The sequence below is a fragment of the Strongylocentrotus purpuratus genome, unplaced genomic scaffold, assembly GCF_000002235.5.
Source record: "Strongylocentrotus purpuratus isolate Spur 01 unplaced genomic scaffold, Spur_5.0 spur5_scaffold_2, whole genome shotgun sequence".
Taxonomy (NCBI): Eukaryota; Metazoa; Echinodermata; class Echinoidea; order Camarodonta; family Strongylocentrotidae; genus Strongylocentrotus; species Strongylocentrotus purpuratus.
In genome coordinates, this window is record NW_022145605.1 from 22,704,432 (window position 1) to 22,727,842 (window position 23,411).

Consider the following 23,411-nt stretch of genomic DNA (forward strand, 5'->3'; position numbering starts at 1 on the left):
TCCTCACACATTGAGATTGGCTATGCCGATCTTATTCTAAACAGAGAGGCATATACATGTACATGATTAAAATCTTAAGAACAAGAGAGTCTTTCATTTGGTACCTGAAGATGACTCACTTTTATAAAGCTTTGAAGTTCCAAATGGATAAATGCTTCATATAATTTCCAATCTACTTGAAACATTAAACAAAGACTGCATAATGATATATATATATATATATATATATATATATATATATATATATATATATATATATATATATCTGAACTTATCTTCAATTTTTAACAAGATGGTAATATATTCCAACGTCTTTTCAGATATATGAGAAGTGTTACCTCATGGTATTTCTTCTTGGTAGGCTTATCATTGAAATAATGTTATCTTTGTGGTACAAAGCAAACTAAGAAAGGTTTGTTTCCAGGAGTATATGTGTACAATTTGGTAATATATTCATTTTATATCTACATTTCATGAAGTAATGATGTATCCCATTGTGACGACCATGTTTAACTATTATATTACACGATTTGGTAATATATTCATTTCATATCTACATTTCATGAAGTGATGCTGTACATCACATTTTGACGAACATGTTTGACTATTATATTACTCTGTAGCTTTCAGTGTTAATACTGTACTTGTTTGGTAAATACTGGGATGGTAGATTTTTTCTTCTTCTAAAATTGGTCATATGATAATGGAGTGTGTAGCTGTGGGCTTGTAGAATTATTACATTTTAACAATAGACTCTGTCACACATTGGTTTCAAGGTGTTAGAAAGGCCTGTATTCATACAAGCATACTATCTCAACATAGCACAAAAGGTCACAAGAATACATGTAGTTCTGTTTATTATATCAATTCGTCAACTCACAAGACTCGTTTGTTCAGATAGCAATATCATATTCCCATTTTGAAAATTAAAAGCATTCAGTGATTTTAGTATTAAAACGATAAAAGTTTTGTATGTATTTTAGACCATTCCTTGATGTAGTAAGTTGATAATACTGCGTTCAACTAGAATTCATTGGTATATGAAGCAGTAGTATAGATGAACTACATAATTTATAGTTCTTAAAATTTTCTAAAAATATTTCATTGTAGTATGGTTTGAAAGATGTGATGTCTAAATTTTTTAACTAAATTTTTAACTTTGACTACATTGTGGTATATGAATGCAATAATCGACCTCTTGCCTTGGGGGTAAACCACAAATAGAATCTGTCTGTAGTACATGTTTCTGATCAGAATGAATTGAAGTTTAGTATTTAAAGTAGTCACCCGAAGAAAATTCACGACTCACGACAACTGATAATTATGGACAAATAATTACTGGATGGAAATATTTTCTCTTGCAAAACACAAAGAATTTGCTGAAAAATCATTTAGATACACATGTATCATGGTACGGCGTAAAATGCAATTTTTTGTCTAGCTGTGTCTCGCATGTGACGTCACAAATCTTGACGCTCTACGGAGGACCGCTGAAGGCAGAAAATCTGGATCTCAAAATTAACATTTTTTATAGATGATTACTGCGGGCCCCAAACATATTTTGAAGAGGGAAGTTGAAATATTTGATCAGTAAGGCTTCCCTTTCGCAATGATATGATTTTTGCATTAATTCAAAACACTTTTGATTCTTCTGGTGACTACTTTATGAATGCATACATTTAGGATAAAGGCTTAATTGTGGGACTGGGCTTTTGTGTGTCCGGGCTGAAGTTAACATTTTTTTCTCTAAGCTTTTCAACAGTGTTTCATTCCTGAAATCGAAATAAAAGTGTTTTTTGTTTGAGTGTGAGTACAGTTATGCAGCTACCTATAAAATGTTTCAAGCCAATGATTTAAGATGTATGTGCCTTCTTCTCTCCAGGGGTGATAGTGAGCACTAAAAAAAAAATAGGTTTTTTGTTTTCCCCTCAACCACGCCCCCCTTGAGTAAAAAAAAAAAAAGACGATTCGCGGGGAAAAAATGGCATCTAACAACATTCCCCCCTTTCGAGTAAGAAAATTGAGACAAACTTGGGAAAATTGGGGGGAAAATTGGGGGAAAAATTGGGGGAAAAATAGGGAAGAATAGAGATAATAAGAGGGAAATCGGGAAAAAAAAAATTGGTAAAAAAAAAAAAAAAAAAAAAAAAAAAAATGATTTTTTTTTTTTTTTTTTTTTTTTTTTTTAAATCGGGAAGAAAAAAAAAATCGGGAAAAAATCGGGAAAAATAAAAAAAAATCGGGAAACCGATTTTAATCGGGTTTTTATCAGGCCTGTCTCTCTCCCTGTGGTCTCTGTAAACTATATATTTTTTTAGATTTTGACACAAATCAAAGTTGTATGTTTGATATGCCATGATCTATTGAAGGGAAGTCCACCCTCTCCAAAAACACCTTTCACGTAACAGTATCCCATTTTTCTGCCTTTATTAAACCAACTAAATATCAGGGTTAACTTCCCTTTAATATGAAAGTAGTTTTTAAACATGAATTTAGTAATACGGTAGTGACTAAAGCCAGCACTTTCCCACTGTAATTGTTATAATCTTGGGACACTTATAGATATTTGGTAATATTGAGGAATATATTCTTATTTCTGCACTCTATTTTTGAGGTTTGAAGTACCTTTGTTGTTCTCTCTATGGTTCATTTTTTTAAGTTCACTCCAGTAACTTGTCACTGCTTTCCTAAAGTAATACTCTGAATGACTTCTAATGTATATGTTTATAAGCTTCCTCTGGTGATTTGAGTATTGTAGTCTAAATTTTTGTTTTGTGTTTTGGGGTAAAATAGCTTTGTCTAAAACAAGATGTGTATTGTAGTAACTGCAATATCAGGTTTTTACCACTTTCCATTACATTAAGACAATACTACATTGTACTAATTTAGATAATGTACCTGTATTATGTACATGTAGATGTACTGATTGATGTACATGTAGTAGACTATCATATATTTATATAATATTGACTGGCCTTGAGGGTTATATCAGAAATATTGACCAAGCTCAGATCATATTGCCCCGAGTCGAAAGACGAGGGCAATATGGTCTTAGCGCGGTCAATATTTCTGATATCCCCCGAAAGTAAAGCCAGTCAATATTTTTATTGTTATCCAAATCAGACATCTAGAGCAAATACAGACATCCACCATGACAATCTCAAGAACTGAACAAACTTTGTCAAACCAACACTGTGCATCCAGTACTTGACAAAATTTTCGATACACTGCAAACAGTGTGTATTTGGTGTGATTATTACGTCACAATAGAGTGCGCGCAAAGTGCGCAGGTTCTCGTACGCATAATAGATGCGCAATGAAAATGCGACGCGGTCAATACAAGATGCCCGGATGCGAGACCGTGGAAAATACCAAGGTATATTTTCACTCGTCTCTACACGCAAAGTCAATACGCGCAGGGAGACCAAGGCAAATACAAAGAATATACCCCTCCGTTCCCACTGCTAGGGAAAACTAGGGCAATACGGTTTTGTAAATGACCAGCTCAGATGTCTGATACGGGTAATAATATAGTTTATTCTATATTATGTCAAATAGAGCAGGATATTAGATTTTGAGCAATTTGTATTAAAGTATGTGTACATGTGAGGTTGTTATTGGAATGATTTTCCTCCAGAATAAATCCAGTACCGATTCTACTATTTAGAGAAGTGATAGTGAGCAGTGTTTCTTCTTACTATATATCCTCTAGTCACTCTCTTTCCTCTGTTCTTTATTCTCCTTTCTCTGCCATCTCTCTCTCTCTCTCTCTCTCCCTCACTCTCCCTGTCTATCTCTTTCTATGTCTTTCTCTGTCTCCTTCCTCTCCTCTCCCTACCTCCTTTTTTCCCTTCGTCTCTGTCTGTCTCTCTTTCACTCTCTCTCTCTCTCGCTTTCTGTCGCTCTCTCTTTCTGTCACTCTTTCTCCCTCCTTCCCTTCCTTCCTCCTTCCCTTCCGTCATTTCTCTCCCTACCTCCTCCTTTTCCCTTTGTCTCTCTTTCTCTCTCTCCATCTCAATTTAAGTTTGACAGACAAATTTGTTTCTATCATTACACTCAAAATATACAAGTATAAATAATGGTTCTTTCATGTATTCACAGCGCCCATTTAGTTATGGGCCTTATATTTTCATGGAATCCATATTATAACAAAGAGTTGATAAACAGATCATTGATTAATAACATAGATGTATTGCACAATACAAACTTAAAAAAACTAGTACAGCTTAAACACTTTAACAACCAATGAAAAATGTTTTTTGGAAAGTAGAGTTTGGCCAACTCGGTACGAATTGGACACAATATGGCGAATACTACCTATTTGGGCAAGCACAAAACAAAAGAATAGACTGCATGTTGTGACAAACTGAGACCAAGTTGGCCAAACTCTGCATATAGATGGCTCTGACCGGTCATATGTGGATCAAATGTGTGAGATGAGTGAGGGAATAGTATGGAAAGTGTTCTTTCACAGGGCCTACCCATTTTATCTTTCTTTCTCTCTTTTTCTAATGAAAGCAAGAAGTTTGGGTTTTATATTTCTCCAAAATAACATATATAGCAATATATACAGGGAACAGAATGGAATGTTTACAGTCCAAATAATTATTATACAATCTTTAATTGATTTAGTTGTGGCCTCTTTAGAAAGGTCATACCGGTATGTCTTTTCAATTAACTTTGATTTTCCAGACATAAATTCATGTCAAGGTTCAAGAGACAACTTATAAAATCACTTTCACTTATCACATAATTACCTGTAACACAGAGTTATAAATCTCTTGAAAAATATCACTCAATTATAGGCACAGATCGATACACAACATCATACATGTACCTTCAAAGCCAGCATGTATACAATTTTGTATTATTTGGATTCATCTTTTTTGCTCAAAGTCTGTAAAGAAAATTTTAAAAAAAAGTAAACTTCTGTTAGAATTAGTGTATGTTTGAGAAAAAAATACAATTTAATATTCCTTTAGCAATATATGATGGCTGTTCAACAGTGACTAAACACACATAAATACAAATGAAAATATGGTTCAATGACCTGTCATTAAAAAAAAAGTAACAAGTTGATATACCAATAATAGTTGGAATTCTGCCTCATTTTACTGTAAGGGGCTGTCACTTCCTTACCATTGAAGAATAAAGCGCAAAAATACCTTAATCATTATGATTTCAGAGATATCATTCATGTTTTACTTGCATAATTCCTACAGGTGCGTCATATAATGGAAGCGTATTTAGGTAAGTCAAGCACCTTTCTGTCCATAAAAGGTAAATAAAAATAGAGGTGTGAAGGAAACCACAAATCATCCTAACTCATCTTTGTGGTGTAGTTTCTGTAGATGTCTGGGGCACTTCTAACATACTCTGTAACCAGTTGTGACCATTGATGATCTTGGTTGTTGCAATCACAAATTCAGTTGGAGCTGGAAAGATATAATAATAATGATAATTAGTTCATATTTTCCCAGGGTAGCCAATTTAGTATTAATACTGCTATCAGATAGAAGATATCCAAATCTGAATAAAATTTTGTGAGGTAATATACTGCTTTCCATAACTTATAAGTCCAACTTAGGATCTTTGTGAAACATCCCCCTGGTCACTAACCCATAAGTAGGTCACCTTCGAGAAATATACACCCAAGATATTATCTGGGGCACAGGGTGTAATCTACAAGCAAGGAATTCATCTGTCATGAAATTAACAAGAAATCAATGAGCAGAGCATCTTCCTACATTCCATCTGTCAATCAAAGAGTGATATTTACTATTCAAGCATGATGAAATTTACAAGCAAACTCTTTCTACCTTCCTGTGAAATGTACACTAAATCTGTAAACAAGGAGGAATTTAGGTCACAGTGTGCCCTTAAACATTTGCTATCTATTGATACATGGTAAGTTGTAAACTGAGTAATATCAGGGACTTTTAGATTTGCACAACGATGACATAGATTGCTACGTTCGACGTCCTTTTAATGCACTGCCTTGAATGGACATCACACGTATCAGTCCACGCAAATCTAAAAGTCCCTATTATAGATATATTGACATCCTGCTATGACCTAAGGTGTGCCGGGGCGGGCGGCACCTGTTCACATGTGGATGAAAAGTTGAAGAGGGATATAAAGACACTTACCATCTTCCTGCTGTGAGAGGAACCTAAGAGCTGCAATCTCAGCGTACGTGACCCCGCCCAGGAAGTAGATCAGCGTGACCTTTGTTGAATCACCTTGGCTATCTCCTATCATAGGCCCTAAATACACAATGGAAAAATCGAGTAGGAAAACAATTTAACTGGTATTTTCTAGGTTAGACCGAAAAAATCAGTCAATTTCGTTCTGGGATACGTTCCGCTGAGACTACGTCTGGCTTCACTGACGCCCTCTCGTAGTTTTGTAGGAGAGCGTCTTAAGACAAATTTTGTTTAAAAATCCTCCAAGCAAACAGATTTTTCAGTCTAATTCTAGGCAGGGCTTTATATTTGCTGTTTTAAAGGGGTCTGGGGAGTGTTTCACAAAGATTAAGATCGACTTTAAGTTGGACTTAACTATGGCATGCCATTCTTGCCACTGAATGCTCTCACCATTGGTCTCTCAATTTTTATCTTTAGAGTAACATTTTTTCCTTCACTAATGAACGATAAAAAAAAGTACATTTTGTAGATTTGAGATTATTATGTATGTCCCTTGAGAGACCAATGCCAGTAAATGGTCAGAGCAAACAGTGGCATGAACGGCCTGCCATAGTTAAGTCCAACTTAAAGGCGATCTTAGTCTTTGTGAAGCACTCCCCAGGTCTGTGAACCTTCAATGTCAAGTCATGTTAGCCTATGTCTTTACTTGATCACCATACGACACAAGAAGAACATCTAATTCAGTCCTGCTTTGTCGTTGATCTCAACCTTGACAAGACTTTTAAGATACAAATAACCAAACATGAGAAAGTTAAGTACTTTTACTTTTCTTCTGGAAACCTGTATGAAGTACTTTCGTCTCTTCTATCGTAGGCCAAACTAGTCTAAGGTCCATGTTTTATCAAAACATGTTATCAATAACAAGTTACAATAACTGTTATAATCTATCAAAATTGTGGCATTTGATTGGCTGAGAACAAATTTGTCATAGAAATTCAGCATTTGTTATTGAAAACAAGTTTAATGAACCAGGGCCCAGGACCTCATCTATACTACAGTTTCAGCATTGGCAAGATTTTAAAAAATACAAATAACCAAACAGGAGAACAGTTCGGAACTATTACTTTTCTTCTGTAGTCCTGTCGGGAGTACTTGTTTCTCTTCTATCGTAGGACCAGGAAGCAGTCTCAGGACCTCGTCTATACTACGCCATCCGGGCCTAGCCAAGAACTGGGCTAGCCTCACAGACAGAGGGGCGTAGCCACTGAATACGTAGGATATATCTGTAGGGTTCTACGATTGACAAAAGAACATTCGAATAATCAAGGATAACTTTAGTGCATGACATTATGTATATGTATATTACATATAACTGAGCTAAATTAAGGCAAGAACTGACAATTTCATTTCAGAAACACACCCATTTTTTAGTTTTGCAGGGTTTATCTGATTTACCTTTGAATTTTGAAAATACACTGTGCCACTTCATTGTGTCACGACACATATTTGTAGATATCCTTTCTTTAATTTGGCACAAAAACAATATTATGCAAGAGAAATTTACATGAACTTTACATAAATGTATATTCCTTTAAATCAGTAGGAAGAATATACTAAAGCTTTTCTTTTCATTTGTCAGTGGGATTTTATGATCTAAGGATTCGAAAAGAAGGTTACATATTAAAGGTTTCACTAAATGTCTATAGATGCTAATACATGATCAGACATCAAATTTTCTATCCATACTTTTGAGTACACCAACATCAACGACCACAACACACCACAATATTGACTCCGCCCTTCAAATGATCCAACACTGTTCAGGCAGGGAGGGAGGCAAGGAGGGAGGGAAGGGAAAGGCAGGGGCACGGAGGTAGGCAGAGAGGCATAAAGGATAAATGGATATGAAAGGTAATATTAGAAGTACCTGTTCATTAACATCTTCCATGACTAGCTTAAGAGTCTTTCTAATGGTAGGGTAAGTCTTCTGTTCCTGGACTCGAAGCAAGCCTGCCCTCTCTAACTGCTGCAGAGACAGGTTATTCTCAAACCCATACGTCTGTCATCAACAAAACAAAATGTTTAAATATTTTTAAAAGTGTCGTAAAATAATTTCGTTACTTTTGAAAAGTGTAATCCATGATAAAGACGATTTTCACTGGCAAACTACGTATAAACTGAAATACCTGGAAAATTTCATACTGGAATTGTACCTGACTTTTATTGTATTTACATGTTTACTCTGTTTATAATTCAAATGACTGATTGTAAGAATATAAGCCTTATGCTATGCTATTCTATAAGCCTTTTTACATTGTACTTGAAAACATGTTAAACTTATTTAGGAAAGTGAGAAGAACAATCCAAACATTTGTCAAAAGATTAGGTATATTTAGCATTTTACGAAGCTGTAATACTTGCCTCCTGTAATAATCAAATATCTTTCCTTTAAAACCAATGTTTGCAAATTGCAATGTATTTTGCCCAAACAAATCTATTTTCATATCTTACCAACCTGTAATATTTCTTTCCTGTAGTAATCAAAGATCTTTGGCTTTAAACCATTGTTTGTGACAGACTGCATACAGAGAAGTCTTAGCACCTGAGGAGAAAAATAAGAATCATATCAATAACAGTGAGTAATGTGAGGCCATAAAACTATTCTCAAATTAAACATATAATGAACTCATTAAACAGTGAATAAACAGAAATATAAACAGTAGGTTTATATATGAGGATGAATAAGCTTTTAAAGTGTAAGGTAGGCAAAAGAGAGGAAAATAAACATGAAGTTGATATTAACATAGAACATATATATCCATGAGTCTTACTTAAATCGATGTCCTAGGGGAACGTACAAGTACATAGGACAAAGAAAATGGGAAGGGATAAAGGCAGAGGAAAAGAAAGATGAAGAGACTGAGAGAGAGAGAGAAAGGGAGGGAGGGCATATAAATGATGTACATTTTAAAAGAGATATATAGTAATCCTCTACAATTATACCACAATGTCTCTGGATGGTACCAAAAAATGTTATACAAAGTTTGCTAACTTGCTATAAAGGGTTGAACGGATGGCCCTAGTAATACAGACATAATAAGCAGCCTGTGCAAAACAGAATACATTTCAACAACACTTACCTTAATCAGAGGTTCCTTTCTTGCAATGCAATCTTCTATGTGGCTGTTGATCTTATCCGTGTCAATGCCATTCATGAATTCTATGAAAGAGTAGGAAAGTTTTAAACTTGTTTCACATCTTGTATGATGACCTTCATTAAAGTGGACTATTAAACAATATTGGCAATATGACTTAATAAACATGATTCTACGGTAATTCCATATCTACACTGTGTAGGAAAGTAGGAAAGTTGTAAACTTGTTTTAAATCTTGTATGACAACCTTCAACGAAATTGGAGTACAAATGCTGACAATTTGACTCAATAAACATGCTGCTACTTGTATCTTACACTGTGTAACAATGATTGAGTCTGAATGCTTTTACTTAACCTATACTGCTTGTACAGTACACCTAAATGCATTGAACTGAGCAGCTTAGACTCAGACTAGCCTAGTGGCACACAATGCTATTCCATTTTTAGCATTCAATGAATAATGGTAAAAAACACCTTTTTTTTTTAATGCTAGGCAAATGTTAAGACAATAATAATAATAATAATCTTTTAAAGTCCACTCCAAATTTTATTCAACCGAAAATGGAAATTCTTTTTGCCCAATTGATCGTGAGCCCAGCAGCCACTGAGCAGCGCCAGATCGACGTTGCTCTATCCCCTATTGTTGAGCGCCAACAAGGTAGCACAGCAACTCCCGTTTTTTAACGTCTTTTGGTATGACGCGGCCGGGGTTTGAACCCACGACCTCCCGGTTGTGAGGCGGACGCTCTACTGACTGAGCCAACATACCGGTAATGTAATGTAATTGTACACACACCAAGTGTGTGTAAAATTGCTACCACATGTGTCATATGTACTTTGCAATGTATTCTTCATACAAATAAAAATTATTATCAATTTCAACAACAGTACGTAGCACTTAAATGTACCAGGGCCCCAACAAAAGTTACCATTAATGCTAACTTTGCCATCAATATTAACTGCCATCAAAAAACATCACTCAACAGCCAATCAAACCACGGTTTCCATCAAAGATAAACCATTAATGGCAAAGATACCATCAATGCTAAGTTCTATGCAACGTGGGCCCTGGTAGCTGAAATATTTGAACTATGACCTGACTGACCTTATTGTATTTGAACTATGACCTGACTGACCTTGTTGTGTCTGCAATGAATCCATGAAGCTCTCCTTGTCTGTTCTCTCTTTGATCAGTTCTGCAATCGATGTATCTAATGGAAACAGAGCAGTCATTGTATTCAAGTTCTAGATTCATGAGGAGTATGTCACAGTGACACTGAATAGAAATGAAGAAAGCAACTACTTTGGTTTTGACAAATAATTAAAGTGACTCTGTAACATTGCCTCAGATTCTGAAACAAAATCCTGGCTTTAGCTCATGCTGCAATCATAATTATAAACCTTGAGGCCAGTCAGGAATCCCATGACTTTTACAAGCTGATCGCCTGTCTGATTATCAAGATATTTATGATTGGAAATCGAAATTTCAATTTTCGTTTCACTAATAGTTTATTAACGCTTTAGTCTATTGGGGAAAATGAGTATGGTAAAACCGGTCACTCAAAGATTTTCACTTTTTTGAGACACTTCATGATCATTTTGAAGCGTAATTTTTTTAGGGCTTCAATATTACAGCATATCACAGACATTGATAACACGTAGGGCTGTGCATCTCAAATTTAACATTGTTATAAGATGCCTTTAATAGGAGACATATTTTCACTTCTGGTATGTCACAGAAATTGCCCCGACCCCATGGAATGACCCACCTGTCACATCATACCTACTTTTTACAATATTGATCGAGGAACGATGATAGACGTCTTTTAATAAGTTTATGATGATTCAATCCTTCAAGCGAATCGTGTTTCATTGTACTTACGTGTAGCTAGAGACATCTTTGCTGCCTGTATGTGATGTAACTTTGAGACAAACTGTCTGATTGCTGACACCGATTTGGCATCTTTACGTTCCTGATGGGAAAGGCAGCCATATAAAACAAAAGTTATTCTTCCAAGGAAAAAATGTTACCAGAATGAACATATTCAAGAAATCAATTGAATACTGTGGCCTATTCAAATACACTGTTACCCATAAAGCTGGAATAAATTTCATTTACCTGTTTTCATGAAATGATTGGGATGATATAATTCATTCTTGATATATAAAGTCTATGTCTTCTCAGAACTTGATAGATCATTCTCTGTGATTCTTTTAATAGATTGATCGATCAAGTTCTAAGATATAAACTTCATCTATCAGTAATAAACTATAAACCACACCCCCCCCCCCCTTTGAAGCCCCACTGCACTACTTATAGCTACTTACGCACTCTATATACCAAACAATGCCTAATCGGTGCCTGTTGGTCCCCCATGATTCCCTTATTCTTATGTTGAGATAACCACCTGTCAGTTACCTTGCAGGGAGGTCTAATCCCCCCTGGCCAAACTAGTGCAGATGAGCTAACGAGTTAACACAGAGTTAACACCTTTCTTGCTCCAAAACCAACAATGTACGGTATTTGACTGACCTCATACTGAGCTGAGAGGATCTTGGCCCTACGGCTGAGTTCTGGTCCAACAGCATGGAAGTTCCTATCCCTGATGACCGAGAAGAGCTCATCAGCAGAGTTGAGTTGGACCTTCTTGGGTTCCGTTGGGAGATCCTGTTGCTGTTGCTGCTGCTGTTGGCCCTGCTTAGGGTCATCGTCTTTCTTGGCAAATTTTTCTGGTGGCAGTTTGACCGTCGCTGAAGTGATAAGTATAATTCTTCATTCATTTATTTTTTCTTATTCAATTTGTTGCTAGCAAAGAAAATAATACTAAGCTGGAAGAATTGTTATATATACTTTTATTTTTAGCCTAGATTATGTTTCACTCAATCATTGAGTAATCAATGTAAATATGTATTGAAATATGGAAATAAAAACCTCGCTCGAGGATTACAGAAAACAAATATCCTCATTCATGTATGCAGCAGAAAACTGCAGCGTTTTTTTTCTTATGATGACATAAAGTGTAATACGCTTCTTATTTCTGTATCTTATAACACAGAAATAAGTGAGTAAACATAGGACTTTCTTGTACACAGCTGGCATTCATTAACACATATAAGACTGTAGCTAATTTTTTGGGGGTGCGGTTTACCGCATCGCATCTGAACAAGCCTTAAAGGTACTATGTCCCATTTGCAGGCCAAAAAAATGAAAAGGTTAAATTCCAACGAGATTTGAAAGATAATACTAATTTAGAACTTCCCTAATTAAAGGGGGCTTATAAATATCTTTATGAGGGAAAATAACGACTATTAGTTGTCAAATCGACTTGATACAGTAAGTAATAGTCTGATTTCAGACCATTGTACCGAAGGGTCATACGTTTTGTGTTGCGCAAAGATTCAATCAGTTTAATTTTGGCCATTACAAGAAGTGGGTTATTGATGTAGACAAATGCTCATGTACTCTTTACAGCTCATTTTAAGTACATGTATGTTATTACCAATGAAGAAGAAAAGCCAGTCAGTCACTCAATAGTGTCTGACATTGAAGTCTAGCAAGTAAACGGGGTTTCCTTGCATATAATTTCAATATTAGGACACTGCTAACGTTTAAATTTCACAGATAGGACATAGATGACATATCTTAATTCCTGCAAAGTTCTACAGATTTTGATGTTTGCTGCTAAAGGGACATAGTATCTTTAAAGGCTAAAACTGAATCTCAGCTTATGGTTCATGATCATCTAAGAAGAAAACAAATCAAAAAGCACATATTGCAAATTATCTGAAAAACTCATTTTCTTACCATTTGTGATGCCATAAATTTCATCAATGAGGCCCTCGTAGGTGAGTTGCGTCATGAGAGGGGTCAAGAGGTCAACGTTACGATCAATGAGTAGCAAGCAATCAATCTGAGGTGAGATGAGTCGTTCTGTACCAGCCATCTCTCGTCTCATTCTCATTATCATGTCTGTCACTTGCTGCGAGTCAAAATAAAAATAAGAATACACATTATTGTTGATCGACCAATAAATACTAATTAATGAAAAGTTATATTTCAGGCGCTTCTGTGAGTTCTGTCATGATGTATAGCTTTTAGAAGATAATCATGCTAAAACTTAAGTGATAAAATTATCCCAATGGTATAGAATCTCAGATTCCCTAAGTTTGCTCTTCCAACTACCATGACTTATGACATAGAGTTTGAAAATACTAATATTGACTGCTTCGAACGGCACGGCTAAAAACTATTTCCCAAATGTGATTTTGAAACTGTGCTGTGCCCCCAAAACAAAGTCAAGGACATAGTACAGTTACTAAGGAGCTATAGGTTCAATTATATACCTCTCTTTAGTATGTTGAATCAATCTAGTCATCTGATTGGTCGAAATTGGAGGTGTGATTGTAGCCATGCCCCCCTACCGGTCACTAGTTTTTTAAAAGATGCCCGGGCCGCATAAATAAATTTTGCTGGGATCCCAATTGGTTTATAAATGTGTAAAAAGTTTCTTTGTGCCAGCGTTGATACCATACAGTGCTTTTTGTCTGCGATTCCTGAATGATCATTACATTCAGGCAACTTTCCAGCTAAGATGCACAGACAGTGTCTCAGATTTTCTTTGATGTTTTAACCAGTCTTTACTCAAGAAAAGGATAAGGTAAGAATTCTTTGTAGACTCGTTTGTGAATTCGGTATATAAAAGATATATCGACTGCTTTACTATTAAAAGCATAGCTGTTTCTATACTGGCTCGCCACCTGCCCCGGCTTGCCTCCGGGTCATATCAGGATGTAACGTCCCCTTGAGCCTATAGAAACAGCAATGCCTCTAATAGCAGTCAATATATCTATACTGGGATCTTGATGTGTCTTACTCACCCTTGAACACTCTCCTTTGCCGTATATATTTGGGATGATGCCATATAAAGCCTGTAGCTTCATCAATGATTTAGCCACATGGAACATGCAGGTGGGATCTCCCTGAAGGTAACAGTCCTGAACAAGACAACAAGTACAAGAATCTTTAAAGTAGTTTATGATTGAAGAAGACAAATATCTTTACCTTAAAACAACTAATATTGAATAATTTTGAATCATTTCTGGTTAGTTTCTTTCTTGTTCTGTTGTTCATTGTTTTTGTTTTGTTTTTGGGTTTTTTATGTTTGTCTTGTTTTGGTATTTCTTCAGTTACTTTTGCTTTACTGTGTTTATTTGGTTTGATATGTCTTGTTTTTATTATTGTTGTTGTTGTTGTTTATTTCTATAATTTATGTCCAGGTATTTCATTCTGGATCAAATACAGGCAGGATATTCAATTATCTCTGGAGTCATGGATTCACTACATGACCACCTTCAAAATTGCCTGCTATCTCTGGCATAAGAAGGAGAACAGAAAAGTGGATATACAAACCTTGAAGGCAGAGTCTGACTCCATAGACAATATATCACTATCGAAGGGCAAGAGATCCAGATTGTACTCTCCTACTGTATTCAGTGTTCCATATACTCCAAGCTCCTGCAATGACAAATCACATCATTTCTCAGAAGTAAGGGAAGAATCTACTAGGATATGTGGATTCCCTTTTAAAGGATCACATGAGCTTGAATGTATTTAAATTATTACCAGATTATAAAAATGGAAATGTACTTCCAATGATCTGCGCCCCGTCTTACAATGACAATGTACTTAGACTTCCCGATTTTGGGCCGCTTGTTCAAAATTGGTTTCAGAAAGGAAGTCATGTGTAGTCCGAGGTAAAAATTGAGATCTACATTGCAATTAAGGTCCAAATTTTCCTTTGTTAAACATGATTTTAGACCGGGGGTAGGGTTAAAGTAAATTGGTAACATACAGATCTAAAGGTCCCATTGGCATCGCCCTTTGGCTCATATAAACTCCAACAACGATCCCACAGAAACTTGAAAACCAAATCCCATGACTTTCAATGACCCATGTTTGTCTTTTTCCATTACCAGATAAGTATCATTTTGGTATGGGTTGCGGTATCCGAGCGGCATACAAATACCACACAGTGATATTCATGTTTGTGATGGCCTTTGCCTTGCCGCACAATTTCTACGACTCTTTTTTCCCTTCATTTTCTATGACCTTCCTTGACTTTTCAGAAAACTATTTTATTCCATGACTTTACAAATGTTTTTCCATTACCATGGGAACCCTGTCTAAGATCGTTGGCATAACTTTTGATGTCTGCAAACTTACTGTCAGTTTTCTCTCGCACAGAAGACTCTTCCTTGGCACAAAGTAAATGTGGAATTCTTTGCGAAAACGTCCAGGATTTTCCTCAGCCTTGCGGATATTATCTGCGACAATGGTCATCAGCTCCAAGCGAGGTCGCACGATGAAGATGACATTCTGGATATTGCCGCCAGCACCACTGGACGTGCTTTTGAGAGGTAGATGGCCAGGTCGGAGGGGGAACATACGGTCGACTTCATGCTCCTGACAAAGGACACAATTGCTATCATTAAGTTTTTTAAAGAGAGCATACATCTTCTTTCTTCTTTATTTGTTTTACTGTGTTGGCATGCATGTACTTTCAGAAAAATACCAAGTATTAAACATTAACTTTATTGGAATAAAAGAAGAATGAAACTAGACAATGAAAAGAAAAATTTAGATACTGCTAGTTTTGAAGACAACAGAAACTGGCGAATCTAATTAAGATTCCATGGTTTAACAGAGAGAAAGAGAGAGGGTTTTGAATTGAGTGGAAATGATTGACTTATCATAATTTCATAGCAGACAATGGCTAATCTTTTACAAAGAAAATGAGATCAAACAGACTACACAATCAGTACACAATATTGGTTGGTTGCTTTTTACCTGGCTGCTAAGAAAGCATGCGTATGTTTGTATTAAAGTGACCAGGGGACCGATGACTTTAAGTCCTCTCTGAAGAACTTGGGACTAAAATGGGGATCAACTTAATGCTTTACCAAAAGGCACTTGTGCATCGACTTTGTTTCAAACCCGGGACCTCCCGGTTACGAGATCACTACTCCATCACGCCTCCTTACGCACATACATGTACAAATAAGCTAAAAAAATAAACTAGTTTGATACAAAAACAAGTGTTTGAGAACTTTGAGTAGTGTGAAAACGGAGTAATGGGCCAAATTCTTAACATGAAACAGTTGAGATGGAGAGATTGAAGGAGGGAGGGAGGGAGGGATGGGCAAGGAAAAGATGAAAGGGGGATGCTCACCAGCAATTTTTCTTTTTTAATTATGTACCCACTTTGTTATTACATTCAGTACAAGTTACTGTAACTTTATATTGAACTTACCTTCAACAAGGAATATTCAGCTATGAGTCCAATTGGTCCTGTAAGAAAGTCATCCCAGACCACTGCCTAAGAATGACACAAAAATATTAAGTGGAAATATAGCAGACAACATTATGTAAAGGATAACATATACAATGGCACCTTAATCATCTAGATACTAAAAAGTGGCATTCCAATGATCTATAAAAGTTTTTCCACAACAGCATATTTGGAAGGGGTTATGGGTTGACTTTTTTACAGTCTGTGTAAAGTGTATTATCAAGTCAAATCTTTGCAAAGCAAAAACAGTTTTTTTTTTTGTATACTGCATCTTGAGCCAGAACCAACACAGCAAGCTCTTATATATACAGTGCATCCCATTGATGTTTTATCATAACTTAATCACAACCATAATTAATGAATGATACATATTTGGAAAGCTTAGAGTCTACTCTTTCAGTTGATGCTACTCAGATGATGCATATTTCAGGCATGAGTGATTAAAAGCAATTTGAAGGAAGGAAACCAAAAAGACATTTGGCGAGCGGTATCTGAATTTTGAAGAAAAATTCACATTTCTAGAAAGTTGAGTTTCTGCCCCTTTCATACATGTATGACACCTGACGAATAACAAAGTTCTGTTTGTTTAAAGTAGCCCTTACATTTTCATAATTTTAACAAACGAATTCGTTTTCACTGGGTGCCTGCCGTAGCAAAAAGCAGATTTGACAAAAGGCTTAACTCCGTTTCGTTGACAATCAGCCATGCAGGAAGACTCTCGTGAGCACCGAAAGGTGGACCTGTGCGCTATACAAGTAGCCACTATTATTATTATTATTATTAGTAACTGATTATCATTAAGAAAACAATCACCATATCATTCTATAATTATCAAAATATGATGTTTCCTTAAATTCTTGACCAATTTCAGAGTGCTCTGTATGAAAAGAAAGAAGCGTTCACTAGGCTACCACTAGCGAACTCCGTAGCCAGTGTACGATTTCTGTCTGGTGCGGGAAGAGGTGATTTTGAACGCAATTTCGGTTTTATTTACCAGCCTCTTCCTGCAGGCCGGAGTGCCAATATTATCAATATCATATTTCACATTATCACCTGGCCATTGAGGCTAGCTCACGCAACAAATAACCCTGCTACGTACAACTACAAGCATTCCTGTTTTGTTTTACTTTGAAAGAAAAAGAAATAACATTTATTGAAATATGACAGTCCATATTTTCTTTGTTTATAATAATATGCAATTTGAACTGCTAGAAGTAGAACAAAGACTGAACCCCTGCTGAATTGAAAGAGGGTGAAAATTGTAAAGTTAATAATATGCTTGCAACTACGGCCACATAAAGATAATTTCCCTAGTCCGGTTTTGATTGAAGGATTTTATTGATAATTATCCATTCTCGCAGTCCAAAGACTGAATTGCAATGGTAACAAAAGTTTACAATGTATATACATGATAAAAGCAATTATCTATATAAGTAATACGCTAAGGCTCCGCGGGGGGCGCGACGTCTCGGCGAGCCTTTGTATTCTATTGTTTTTTAATGAGATCGCCGACCCAAGTTGGTGCGGCTATCTCCTCCTGAACCCTACCCTCCGGGTGCCCGTGCCCGGTGCCATCGTCCGCGGGAGAGTCTACTCTGTGGAATTGGCTATACTCCGCCCGAGGTCCCCCTCCGTGTCGACGTCCAGGGCGAAAACAGACGCGATATGCATAATGCAGGATATGCGTGACGACAGAGATACCTCATGGATATTCAACATTACATCCGTAGACACACGACCGATGACTATCCACTCACATTAAGTTGCGTATTAAATGCTCTATGCAAAGGGCGGGATTACCGAGAGTAAAGCATCTTTCTATAGGATGTGCTTTGTTGTAGCTAGGATGTGCTTTGCATGTAGTAGCTGCACAAGAGATACACGGGGCTTCCCGTCGACGTCCAAACTTAGAGACCTATTTCCATCATGATTGCCGCGATTTTTATATAGTTTTCGTGAATGGAGGTATGAAAACAAAGCTTATTTTGTGATTATTACGGCCATGTATACTCAATTTTGATTATCATTTTCTAAAGGAAAGTTTTGACAAGAAAACCATTGGACTGACAATTCAGTCGCAAGCTAACTTCAGTCACCACACATCACAGTGCAGTAACTCCAGGAATCTCCAACACCGGCACCGGGCACCGCAGGCGTCCGAGGCCTGCGGCGCCGGTGTTCGAGCTTCGTGGAGTTACGCTGGAGTGTTATGTGTGTGAGTACAGCTGAGCTGAGCTCGAGTCGAAGAGATTTGACACTTTGAAATTGTTATCTGTTGGTTTGCATCATTATTGCCGCGATTTCAATATAGTTTTGTGAATAGATTTACGAAACCTGAGCTTAGAATTAGTAAAAGTGTTACTAATGTCTACGTTTTTAAACGACTGTCTGATTTTCTTGTGAAAATTTTACTTTGAAAAATAATTATCGAAATTTATGGTCAGAAATAATCACAATCTAGGGTCTATTATGTTACAGTTCTTGCATCAAATCAATGCATGAAAACTTAGTTATTGAACTAGAAAAATATTTTTTTTTTAAATAGGCAATTATGAAGAAGGAAACCTGAAACCCTGAGTTGAGTGTATATTTGTTTCAAGGGGCCATAAACCCCCAAAAGCTCGGGGGTTACGTTCTTCAAAGTTGGGGGGGGGGGGGGAGAGATCAGATCGCAGCGAGTTGAGTGTATATACAATATAGGCGTGGGGTCCACGGGTCTCAAGGGGCCACAAACCCCCGAAAGCTCGGGGGTTTTAGGCGTTTAATTAGGGTCAGATGAGCATATTTTTAATACTTTATTTGTGACACTTGCGGGGCACTAATTGGCGTGGGGTCAATACGTAGAGTTGCGTAGTGTTGCTACCAACTACGCTGGCCTACGTTACTATATGCTGAGGGACAGAAAGGGGTACGCAAGATGAACGAAAACAAGTCAACATGTTTAATTTCTTTCGCGTACTTTCAGCGTAGAAACTTGACGCAGAAAGTACGCCTTTTTACGCAATACTATGCTACCCTACGCCAGATCGTCAAAGCAGTAAAAGCTTTCCACACAGTAAGCAACCATATAAGCAAACCTGTAAGCAAACCTGTACGCCAGCCTACGCATAACCTACGCAGGGACTATTTTCCCATTAATACGCAGCCTAATTTCTGCGTAGTCGGTACGCCACACTACGGAACTCTACGCAGTTCCAGTGGCTTAAAGAATAACTACCGGTACAGTTGGATCGTTTTTTTTTTTTTGTTATCATATAAGGGCAAATTTAAAAAAAAACATATAGCGTCCTGTTTTTTCTGAAAAATGGGAGGGAGGATCGAGGCCCTTTTTTTTTTTTTTTTTTTTTTTTTTCTGCTCCGTACATTTTCCCTGACATTCAGGCTATTTTTCAAGATGGCAGCCGACAATTTTTTTCTTTTCTTTTTTAAGATCAGAAATACATTTTAGCAGTGCTTTTCATGTTTTTTTTCTTAAAAAAAAAAAAAAATCAAAAAAAAAATCAAAAAAAAAATTCAAAAAAAAAAAAAAATAGGAGAGGCGGCCCCCAGAAAGTAAGCGGGTGGGGACGCTGTTTTTTTCGATCAAAAAATTCAACAAAAAAAAAAAAATTCAAAAAAATTTCAAAAAAAAAAAAAATAGGAGGTGGCCCCCAAAAAGGAAGCGGGCGGGGACGCTAAACATGTATATTTTTTTAATGGCCTGAATGGCAAATAAAGTTCTTGGTGGTTTTAATTTAGACAGTCTCTATATATCTATTTACACCCCCCGCCCCCCTCTAGAATCCCGCGGATTTCCGCGGGTCCTGCTAGTACAATAATATATTAAAACAGTCTAGGCAATCAACATTGAAATACAAATATAAGTGATCAAATAACAATTATAATGGCAACTATCATTAATTTCAATTAATAAGCATGAAATTCTTAAATGAAACATTCTAAAAATATACTATTGAAATTAATCATTAAAACCATTACTATTACGAATATGGCATGCCATTGGTAAAACATATTGGAAATCTTGGAATTGGATTTCATGATGGATTAAGAAATAAAGTGAATTACATTGCAAATTCGCGAAGAATATTGAAATTTGTTGATAATAAAAAAATAAAATAAACATATTGCACTGGCTTAATACTAGGTGTTCGGTGTGAATTCATTAATATTCAAGTATTACTCGTTCTTTAAAATTCAATGCTATTACTATACATTTTAAATCACAATTAAATATGAAATACTTAAAAAAATTGATTTAAAAATTCAATGATTCAATACCTATTGGCTAAGTACTAGGTGTTCGGTGTTAATTCATTAATATTCAAGTATTACTCGCTCTTTAAAATTCAATGTTATTAATATACATTTTAAATCACAATTAGATATGAAATAATTGAAAATATTGATATAAAAATTCAATGATTAAATAACTATTGCACAATTACTGGCAAATACTCCCCACAAGGAGTGTATTACATTTGATATTACAGCAAAGTGAATATCAGGCATACAAAATTATTGGCATCAGAAAAAATGTTCGTTCAGAGTCCTTACCAAGTAAGGAAGAGTGCTGTGTCTCAGTCTTTCTGTTCGGCATTTAAAGTCTCTCAATCTATCACTGTGTCTCAATCGTCGATTCGTGCTCTGCATCTCTGGAAGCCAGTCGCGAAAGTGCTTGTAGAGCGATTCTGCGAACCTTAGGCACAGATGTTCCCTTCTGTCAGAGAGGGATTGCAGACCTGAAATCTGGAGGGCATGTTCATAGCTGTGGTATCGATCATGAAAAATGATACGGAGGGCTCTCCTCTGGACTCTCTCGATATCATTGGCCTGTTCAGATGTAATGGATGAATTCCAAACTGGAACACAGTACTCAAGCACAGGTCCAATGTAGCACGTGTAAATTGTGAGGAGATCTTCCACAGGGGCGCGATAACGCTTTAGGGCCCGAATAATGTAGAATTTTCGCGATGCCCTTCCTGTGATATCACGAACGTGGCTGTCCCAACGTAGGTTATGCTGCAGTATGACACCCAGAAGCTTGAGCTCTTTCACTTCCTGCAGAGTTTCATCATCTAGCTCAAGATGCAAAGGTGGAAGTTCGGTCCGTGAGAAGGACACTCTCATCGATTTGCACTTTGACGAGTTGATGCGAAGACCGTTATCCAAACACCATTGATGGAACAGCGTTAAGGTGGAGGGCATCATGTTGCATGACCCTCGTCTGCGGCTTTCTGCGAAGGTTATGTCATCGACGTATTTCCATCTGGATATACCTGCTGCGTCTGTCAATGCGTCATTAATCAACGCTAGGAAAATTGCTGGCCCAAGGCGAGTACCCTGGGGTACACCTCCAACTGGAGTAAGGGAAGATGAAAGTACTCCGTTGTATCTTGTCATCTGTTCTCGTCCATGAAGAAAGCTACTGATCCATGGCAGCAGGGATGGTCGAGCACCCATTGTGAAGAGTTTATTTATTGCGATATTGTGATTGACTAAGTCGAAAGCTTTTGAGAAATCAGTTACAACAATGGTGGAAACAGTTTGGAGCCGATCAGTATTGGTGTGGAGGAAATGTAGAAGATTGACGAGATAATGAGCAGTGGAGTTTCCTCTCCGACTTCCATACTGTTGAGGACTAGTCCGGGCCGAGACTAGTCTAGACTATAGGAGGGAAAATGTTGCTTTCACTATTAAACTTCACATTCACTAAACACTAGGTCTACTCTAGGCCTACAGACACAGTGTGTATAAAGAAAATGTATGAAAGTCTGGAAAGTGAAGACAAGACAAAGACTGCATACTGTCTGACGTACTGTGTACAAACTCAAAGATTGGCGTAAATTAAATATTCATAATTAATTGACCAAAACACGACTAGATCTAGACCTAGACCTAAAAACTAAAAGTCTAAAACAACAACATACGGAGGATAAAGTTACGTTGAATCTAATTTAGATCTAGATCTATAGTTGATCAAGTTATTTTTTCATCATAATTAATACTAGACTATAGACTCTAGTAGTCTAGTACATATCTTACTCCAAGGGGCTCTAGCTCCGAGCTCCGACGCCGATGCCCCTGGCCTAGAGCAGTGGAGCTCCCTGGAGTTAGTACATTTCGTGTTAATCATAATGTTAAGCACGTAACATGCATCTACGCCCACTTTCTACTTCGATCGAAATTAAAAGCACTCTGTCTCATGCGGTGGATCACGGTCATATTCTAAGCTGATTCTTTTTTATCAAATAAATAGAAAATAAATCATCAAACTAACCTTACTCCCTATGCATTTGTCTAGGCAATCTAATAGTTCTCTTCTTGCGACTTCTCTCCAAAATGCTAGATTCACGCGTCCACTTACAAGATGTGTGGCCATTTTTCCAGAATTTGGAGTTTTACGTATTTGTGACTCTTCGTCCAGCTAGCTGCAAAGCAAAGATTGGTTACTCCTGAATAAAGCACATAGGCGTATTGTAGTACACAGACGTCATGTGCAAGAAGTTTACAAGCAATATTTCATAAATATTCTTAGATGAAGACTTATGTTGGACAGTATCATAAAGGAAAAGTATTCATGTATATGATGGTTAGTCCTATTTGTTGAATATTCCACGTGTCTCGCTTCTCCTTTGCTTCACACACAGTACAGCAATTTACGCCTATCGAGCGTACTACGGAAGTAAGTCAAAGTAACTTGTCTCGTTGCTACTGGTACTGCACTGGTATAAGCGGTATTTCCGGTAGACGGCTATAGCGCG

General features: G+C 36.8%; 1 protein-coding gene across 1 annotated transcript; it reads right to left on the reverse strand.

The window, feature by feature from the left end:
- Positions 1-5,227: 5,227 nt before the first annotated feature.
- LOC593702 (vacuolar protein sorting-associated protein 33A) lies at positions 5,228-23,373 on the reverse strand. Its single transcript, XM_793172.5, has 15 exons — positions 22,928-23,373; positions 16,612-16,677; positions 15,525-15,764; positions 14,712-14,816; positions 14,180-14,296; positions 13,107-13,281; positions 11,835-12,052; positions 11,184-11,274; positions 10,438-10,512; positions 9,287-9,366; positions 8,662-8,748; positions 8,074-8,205; positions 7,271-7,439; positions 6,150-6,266; positions 5,228-5,435 (listed from the first exon to the last, which is right to left on the reverse strand). The coding sequence occupies exons 1-15, from the start codon at positions 23,027-23,029 to the stop codon at positions 5,326-5,328; spliced, it is 1,884 nt and encodes a 627-aa protein (XP_798265.2). The 5' UTR covers positions 23,030-23,373; the 3' UTR covers positions 5,228-5,325.
- Positions 23,374-23,411: the final 38 nt, after the last annotated feature.

What these genes read in the sequence shown, in the direction of transcription:
- LOC593702 (XM_793172.5), bottom strand. Translation starts at nt 23,029, where the DNA reads ATGGCCACACATCTTGTAAGTGGACGCGTGAATCTAGCATTTTGGAGA. An exon ending in GACAGGACTACAGAAGAAAA is followed by an intron (nt 6,267 to 7,270) that starts GTAATAGTTCCG and finishes TTGTGTATTTAG; the next exon opens with GGCCTATGATAGGAGATAGC. An exon ending in CCTCTCACAGCAGGAAGATG is followed by an intron (nt 5,436 to 6,149) that starts GTAAGTGTCTTT and finishes ATATCTTTCCAG; the next exon opens with CTCCAACTGAATTTGTGATT.